Genomic DNA, 8,827 nt, shown 5'->3' with positions numbered 1-8,827 from the left:
TGCAAAAAACGTTACTACTCTGTGCAACTGAAACATAAAGTCATCCTGCTTTTTGAAATTGAATTTGAATTGAAAAATCTTTTTTTTTTACCTACGTTATTATTGCATCCGAACTAACTAATTCAAAGGCCAATAAGGTTCTAGATCATTTTTTATGTTTTTTTTTCTTTGTATATTCGTTAGATATGACGTAAACAGTGTTTACAGCGTTAAGACAATATAAAATAAGGGTGTCCTGCAGAAATGTTAGCGCTATATAAAGCTATAACTATGTATAAGATGTTAAACCCCCTGGTAGAACAATGTATACCGGATCAGCTTATTTATACTTGACCAATTTGATGGTTCTTGGTTGCAGTGGTCTAGATTGACCTCTTACAAAAATTGGTACAATATTCGTGTAAGGAATAACAGGATTCGGTAGGAAGGGTGAAACACTGAAGAAAATAAAAATCATATTTGTCATAATAATTATTTATTCATGTATATTATTTGAATACATCAAATTTTTTTGGTGTAACACGAAAATCGTAAATATTAGCTGAATACCTGCGTCCGTAGGCCAGCGTTTCAATTATTTATGCTCTTAAAATTATTGTACATCAGGAATGTACTACACTACGCCTATTTAGCTTGATTATTCAATTCTAAAAACATTTATCGAATATAACAATTAAAAATTAAATTACTATTTGTAAATTATTAAATCAGTCATTTACAAGCATCTCATATTTTACAGTATTACTAATAAATTTCCTACTCCTACGCTACATGCCTACAATTTTATATAATTCATGTTTTATTATTTTTGATATCGCTTATTGCACACGATGAATAATTTAAACATGCGAGATTTTCGAAAAAATCTGCACAAATTTCGAATTAATTGAAAATTTGTAATAAACTTTTTTGCTCCGTTATCATTCCGTAATATTCTAGTCTAGTCTAAACTATAGAATGGCATATAATTACTAACAGGCGAATCCCGTTAAAACTAATTTAAGTAGTGCTAAGAGACATTTAAAAGTTATTATATTATGCCATTATTATTAAAAATCTTAAAAATTATTATATTACTTTTAATTTATCTTGTGCCTTTCACTTGGAATATTTCAAATTTAATGTTCAAATTCCAATTTCAAATAATTTCATTATTTCACTAAAATTGAGTTTCATAATGTCATTAAAATAATATATTCGAGATGCGCACAGATCATTAAAATAAAACTTTTTTATAGATTTTCTTTATTTTCATTATCATAATGATACAAACTTTTTCTGTTACTATTACTCATACTGTTATAAATCCAAATAACAAATCCCCAAAAGCAATTGCTATATCTGAATAAATATAAAAATTGTTTTAAGGAATTTGATAGTTCCACAGCGAACAGAAAAATTCAATCATAATTTATAAATAATTAAAAACTAACACAATACTGATATCAATAATATTCGAAATGTACACCTATCATACCTAACAATCACAAACATACAATGCGGTGTAGAAAATCCGACTACTCAACTTTACACGACAATATTTACAAAAATTTACATAAAACATATAAAAACCGAGCACATCGTATCACTCATCGGACATAACATAAACAACACAACTGGCTATTTACAATTGTCATTTTCAACCGCGAAAAGTTTCGAAACAAACACAATGAATCAAATGATTTTCTACAGGTGACATCTGGGCAGTGACAACTATAAGCAAACTATAAATATTCAAACAAATCCTTGTTTTGTAAAATATAATTCTACTCTATTGAGTTTCACTGACGCTTTTAGTCCCAAACACAAACCTAGTAATGCTAACACTATATAAGTATTTAAAGTCCTAAATAGGTTAGGTTATGTTACCGTAGACAACCTAACCTTTACTAATACTATTTCAACGCATATTACAGATAATATAAGACTGAATATCTATGTGAAACCGTGCACGGAGATCGTAAGTGCAATTTGTAGTAACTATGTAATCTGCAAACGAATTATCTCAAATTTTACCGTCTTTCTCCCTCTACTCAGTTATTTTTCGGGATTCTTCTAGAACGTGTGAGATAGCAGTCGCCTGCGGGATTACACGGGGGTGATTCCCTAACAATTCAAAGATCTTACTGGGATTATCCTAAATAGTGGATGTAAAGAGGTATGGTTATGCCACAGCGATATCGTATCTAGTGCTATGGGACGTAAAGCGTAAAATAGCGTGTCCTATTTCGTAAAACTTTGTCTGGTATGTTTAAGAGACCATTTGCCGATGGTTGCTCTGGCCGTTTCCGTTTTGTGATGGGAATAGTACTCCTTCGTATGTTACACCATTTAGCTCGATGGATACCACCAGTTTCTGATCGCCTGTGCTTGCGTCACCTGTAAACAAGAATTGTCATGTTTAAGAATAGGTATACCTAAATAAGATGCTTTAAAAATGATTCAGAGATGGAAAATTGGTGACCGTGCCCAAAAAGAAATAAAGAATGCTTCTAGTGAATAAGTTGATATTATCTGATACAAATTTTGAATGGTTTTTGGCTTATTTATTCAAAATCTATCACAAATATGAAGTAAAAAAACTAATTTTTTTACTCAATGTCCAGACTTGTTTTATCTTACCTCTCGTAGAGATTTTAAAAGCAGCGCCGCTCACACCATTCGCAGCCCCATTGAGGTGCGCGTGCTTGTCTTCGCGCGCGGGCGAGCGGGGGGAGCGCGGCGAGCGGGGGGAGCGGGGGGAGGGCGAGTGCGGGGCGCGGGGGGAGTGGCCGTGGGGCGAGCGCGGGGAGGGGGGGCGCGGGGTGCGGCGCTTGGCCGGCGGGGGGGGCGAGCGGCACGCCTCGCGCTTCACGCCGTTAGTCGAGTTCGGGCTCTCGCTCAGGTTCAGCGCCTCTCTGTAATGTGTATTGCTGCGTGAAGTGCTGGGTTTAGTATGGGGATATGTACATTGTGTATTTTGTATTTAATAATATTAAGGTGTATTTATGACTTATTTTGTATTATTTCAATAATTCCCAGAAATAGTACTATTGAATATTGGAGATGTAGTACACGCTCAAAAGAATTAAATTGTTTACAAGAATTGTGATCTTTGTAAAGAGGATAGATAATAAGAAAGCAGCTATTATAATGTAATGTAATTGTATTTTTTATGTTTTATGTCTTTCGATTACTTTTTCTCCTGTCCTTTAGGTTATCAGAAAACTTCGCCTACGACCTACTACTAGTATATAAATTCATACTGAAAACGAACAAATCTTGATACATACCGTTGAGGTTCAAGGTCCGGTTGCGGGCTGTTGTTGTTATTATTGTAGAGAGACCAAAGTGTCAGACGCGACACGTCAATGGCGGACAGCGCCGCGTCGCGGGGAGACACCATCGGGGCGCCGGGGGGAGACTCTGAACCTGGGAATAAAATGTATGATTAAAAAATATTTACGCATAAAATATCACGTAATCAACCAGTGCAAAAACCGGAATGATTAGTCAGAAAATACTAAGTAAGCAGAGGTTCCTATAGATCCTCATGTTTAAAAGTTGCAATGTATGTAAAAGTCCATGACTCGAGCAGCACTTCCTCGCTCAGCAACTTTGCGGCACATCTTCATAGCACATCTGACTACGCTGGAAAGCTAAGTAAGCTAAGCTAAAAGTAAGCTACGTAAAGCTAAGCTTAGTAGCTATCGGTGGAAACGGTCACATAGTTTCACAGCACAGCTATCTAGCAGTGGCGGGGCCGAGACTGGTGCAAACCTTCAGAACACCTCAAGTGGGCGTCACAATATTTTCGCCCGGGGTGTCAGTGGCCCTTGCACCGGCACTTCTATCTAGCATTCCATTCTACAGCACATCGCTAGTGGAAAAGCACCTCACGTCGGCTACACTACACTCACCGTTGCGTATAAGCTCCCGCTGCTGCTGTATCATCTTCATGTACTCGCGCACGCGGTACTCGATGTCGTGCTGCACGTGCGGCGCGTGCGGCAGCGGCGGCAGGCGCGGCACGCCGCCCAGCGACAGCGACAGCGGCTGCATGTGGGACAGCTGCGCGAGGGACGCCGGTACCCCGCGGTTTAGTGACGGCTGGAATGGGCATATTATGGTTAAGATTTAATTAGGTTAGGGCCGCAGGTATTTTTGACGTGACAACGTCTTATAATGAGAGCCGGCTGCACGCCCGAAAAAACATGACTCATGCGGCGTTACCTCGCTCTGAGGCGTTCCATGTAGGCTTGAAGGGCAAGCGAGAGCGCGGAACGAGCGACAAAGAAGCACAATAGGCCGTTGTCACGTTCAACTATCGTCAGTAAACCGACTTTACAGACAACCAATTTTTTTATAATGTTTCAGATGATAAGTGATCACCACCGCCCATTTAACATTTGCAAATGCGTTTACGTTTCAAGTATTCCGGATAAAGAACGGATTGACGACAGGTGAACAACAAAATTTGTTAAATTTGGAGAAGCAATCATAAGTTGATAATTAATTAAACTATTTGTATAGATATGTATTTTATTTCTACTATAAAATTTTAAAACATCATAGGTAGGTTACCTACACCTAGTTACCTAATTTATTATTACACCTAGTTACCTATTTTATTATTTAATAAGAAATTAACAAATAACCAACAATATAAAAAAATCCAAAGATGTAAGAAAACGGCAAATCGTTGTTTTAAATAAATGTGAAGATCTTACCATAGACAATGCCGCCTGGGCATCATACTGCCCGGAGGCGCGGCGGCCCTCCCGCTTGTTGCCCTCTATGGCCGCGTCCAACTCGCTCCTGGTTGACAGGTTCTTCTTCTCGCACTCGTAGTCATATAGGTACTTCATGTATCTGGAAGTAAATGAGAAAAGTTTAGCTTCTTTGCAAAAAAGGCTTGCAATGGGGACCAGTGATATTTGGAAAGGTAAGAATATTTGCTAACACCTATAAAGGTTTAAACATTATACAAAAATCTCTTAAAAGGAAAAAAGACTGCTAGTGTGTTAGATGTATGGTATTTTACAACTACGCATAAATCGACTTAAAATATGCCTCGAATACCATTCTTAAAAACCCTATTAATCGTGTCAACCGTGTCATCCGTCAAGACACGCCTATAAATCATATTTCCCCTTTATCAAGCGCCTATCATTCACGAGCAGAACATAGCACTACATCGTAATCCTATTCAACCGCAAGTCAATTTTATTCGAGCATATTGTCAACTATAGTACGTCATAAGTCATATTAAGTGATCGCATATTTAAAACGACAATAAAGCCACTTTGAGCGGGCCGACGTTCGTTAAGTCGGCTACCTTTTCATAAGCTATCAAATAGAAAATTTAAATACGACATTTGTAAGTGGTTGTCTAGTTTTATGTGCCGCGGTGACAACGGCGTTCACAATTGATTTGTACCGAAATAGATCGTTCTCGACTATTTCGTTTTAAATTAAATTTCTTTGTGTAACATCATTAATTGAATTGATTTTAAATGCTATTCGTTGTTCCGTCACGTCAACATCAGCCCTATATATTGGAACATCTATATTTAGCTACTGATCGTTAAAGATCCTACACAAGTGGCCTAATGACTACCTAATTGAAATGTATAACAGCACTGAGATCCACAACAATAATGTACAAAGCGCCAAATCTAGCACAGCGAAACACTAATGAATTCACAAACCCCAATTTTACCATACAATTACACATAGTAATTAGTAATCATGATGCACGCGGCGTCGTGCGTAACGGCACAGTTTGAATTGGAACAGCTTTATAGTACCGACAATAGCCGAGGTGAAGGAACCCGCGAGATAAATGAGAAAATTATATCTGCTGAGATGAGTTAGAGGTTATTAATTATGTAGTTGTCATATTGTCGCCGGCTCACGTAGGCTATTGTGTCGTTTGTCTCGCCTCGTGAGAACTTGAACGGCGGTCGGATATGGAACGAGCTCCTGAAGTCCTGGACCACACTGCGTTTGGGGTCAATGCTTTGTTCGTACTGTTTGCTTTAAATGGAAGTACTTACATTTTGGACACCTTAACCCTATAATCAATGTAACATTTATGATTTAACATCTCTATGGAAGACTATTTCAAAATGTTCTCCTGTTCAAAGATTTGAAATGACTATAGTATAAAGCAAAATATCTAACGCGTTGGTAATTGGATACGAGACACATTCTCTCCATAATCATTAACTTTAATGAGCAGTTAATCTGTTACCCAATAATAGGTTTAGAGCCTGATGAGCGATGACATAACACCGTTTTACCTATGTACTTTTACTGTCTCCACTGCCACCGTGACTATTTAATATTTATAATACACCATAATACCTACTTTCTTCTGCCTATTTCATACTTCTTAAAGAAATAAAGAAATTTATTTTTTGACAAATAAATAAAAACCGCCATCATCTTTGAATAAGACACGCATTGTTTTACCTCTAGATAGGTACTTTTGCCCTCTCCACTGCTACTATTACTATACCTATACAATACATCTCATATAATACACTTCTTCTACCTGTTTAAGTGTTTAGAAACTTCTAAACAAAGAAAATAGGAAAGAGCAGGATACTTCGACTTAACGCCTACCCCGGGGGCCGTGTGTATTTATGCAAGATGTCCCCTAATAAAACTGAAAATACATACTGTGTCCGTAAAGTGAACGCCGCGGAGGTGATGGACGACGGCAGCCGCAGCCCCTTGATGATCTCCTGCCAGAGCTTCTTGTTGATCACCTCCACCAGGCCGCCGCGCGCTATCACCAGGTTGTATAGCTCGTACAGGTCCAGCACTGACTTGGCCATTATGGGCAGCCGGTTTATTGGGGTTCCTGGAACAATGGTTATGCATATTACTTCTTTTGTTGTCAAGCTATCACAAAAAGCATCATCTTTATCTTAGGTTTTAGGAGATTGTGATGGATGCTTCCTAATCTATTGAACTCAATCAGAAGTCTTCCTTCGATGAATTAAGATACTTATGCATCAATTATAACGAACTCATCACCGTATCTTACCACGCATCAATCACCAAATAAATAAAATAATAATTTGGCAATACATCGAAACCCTGCAGAAAATAATCCAAATATAAATCAATAAAAAGTCAAATCAAATAAGCTTTACGCGGAGAGCGATAAACCTTTTACGCATCATAAAGGCGAGGGCACATCGGGATACGTGATTTACGTGTGACGGAGTGTCCGATCGTAACTTTATGGTGCGTTGGCAAGCTAGAATTAGACTAAACCTGTGTTTCTGGATATAAAAATCACTTGCTTTCTCTATAAAATGATGTGCAAAATACAGGATGACGATGTGATGTACCTACTTCTTAATTAGTGTTTGAAAGGGTAGTTGACAATGCTGAAATAATGTTCATATTTTGTTTATGGTTATAAAATACTAGCGGTCCGCCCCAGCTTCGCCTGTGGTACATATTTCGCAATAAAAGGTAGCCTATGTTCTTTCTCAGGGTCTATAGATTGTCTGTGCCAAATTTCATTAAAATCGGTCCAGTAGTTTATGCGTGAAAACCATACATACATACATACATAATTACAAACCTTTCCTCTTTATAATATTAGTATAGATAAATATGTATCACCGTCATATTGTAAGAACCTTCGCGACATGGTACCTAATCTGTCAACAAATTTTGATCCGTAAACTGCTTATTTAGAATTTAATGCAATATTTTTCATTCCAAGAATTTAATCAGATGAGTACCTAAGTATTCATTATGACTATTTTACGAAATATATTAACTTCTATTTTTATTAAATCCAATTACAATAAAACATCCACATAAACCTAGCACTAAAGTAAAGTCCACACAACAATTCGCAAAGCTGGCAACACGTCGTCTAGTGCGCTGCGCTGTGTGGCACGGAAGCGGAACATTACGGCGGATTGTTTGCAAGTGATTTATTGTAATTCGTAAACGTAATGACGTGACGAAGAATGGCCCACATATCTCCGTGTTTCTTTATTACATGTTTACGCGTTACACGTTACAACACTGTATTGGATGCGGTTAAATATAACTCTTCCGCGTGTTAATTGTTTTATCCTTAGAGTTTTATCTAATAAAGTACTGTACAGAGAGGCGTAATTCATACATTGAACCTTTGGTATGATTTTAGTGACTTCTTTATACCTAATCAAAAAATTACCTACATTTATATCGACTAATGACTATTGACTACGTATACGATTAAGATATCATGTATCTTATGTTATAGGCTTTCTGTTATATACCAGCACTGTATAATGTTTTAAATTGGGTAGGTACACAGGTAGTTAAGTCTAAATTAAAATATAAAAAACATAATACCTACACTAAATAAGGCAGTAAATACTAATTCGATTCCCAAGGACCGTTAAAAAATTGTTACCTAGGTAGATGAAAACTGAGAATAGCACTTTTATGTCGAATATTATTACTCTATGAACAAACCAATGAAACCCAGCGATCCATATCACCTTAACACATCAAAAGATATGAGTTTAAAACCAGTTTAACTAGAACCTTCCGCCTATATTGTCTTTGAGTACATCTTTCGCTCTGAAAATATCATTTTACGCTTGCTGATATAAAATGCAATGTCTTTTATGCAACAATGTTAAATGGTAAAAAGAAGAAAAACGTGTGAAGAGCTATTAAAAAACATAGCATTGTGTGTTCTTTTAGTTTTTCAGATAATTAAGATTTATTACGACCATTCGAAATAATTTTTTGATGATTGTTTTATATACAAATGGCAAATTGTAAGAGATGAATTTAGTAGCAATGTACATACCTACAT

General features: G+C 37.0%; 1 protein-coding gene across 3 annotated transcripts in view; it reads right to left on the bottom strand.

The window, feature by feature from the left end:
- Positions 1-458: 458 nt before the first annotated feature.
- retn (retained) overlaps positions 459-8,827 on the bottom strand; it is a 117,727-nt gene continuing 109,358 nt past the window's right edge. For 2 of the 3 annotated variants that reach the window (XM_089704820.1, XM_089704818.1), the window contains 6 exons: positions 6,667-6,850; positions 4,710-4,851; positions 3,900-4,089; positions 3,273-3,411; positions 2,623-2,912; positions 459-2,379 (listed from right to left, as the gene is read on the bottom strand). In XM_089704820.1, the coding sequence (XP_089560946.1) occupies positions 2,252-2,379; positions 2,623-2,912; positions 3,273-3,411; positions 3,900-4,089; positions 4,710-4,851; positions 6,667-6,850 (1,073 nt within the window). In that variant the 3' untranslated portion in view covers positions 459-2,251. The remainder of the gene's footprint in view (positions 2,380-2,622; positions 2,913-3,272; positions 3,412-3,899; positions 4,090-4,709; positions 4,852-6,666; positions 6,851-8,827) is intronic. The other variant, XM_089704819.1, reaches the window with a different exon arrangement.

The sequence above is a fragment of the Colias philodice genome, chromosome 16, assembly GCF_061535455.1.
Source record: "Colias philodice isolate Cphi_HAF_F1 chromosome 16, ilColPhil1 Martin Lab GWU primary, whole genome shotgun sequence".
NCBI lineage: Eukaryota > Metazoa > Arthropoda > Insecta > Lepidoptera > Pieridae > Colias > Colias philodice.
This window is presented reverse-complemented; position numbering and strand designations above follow the sequence as displayed.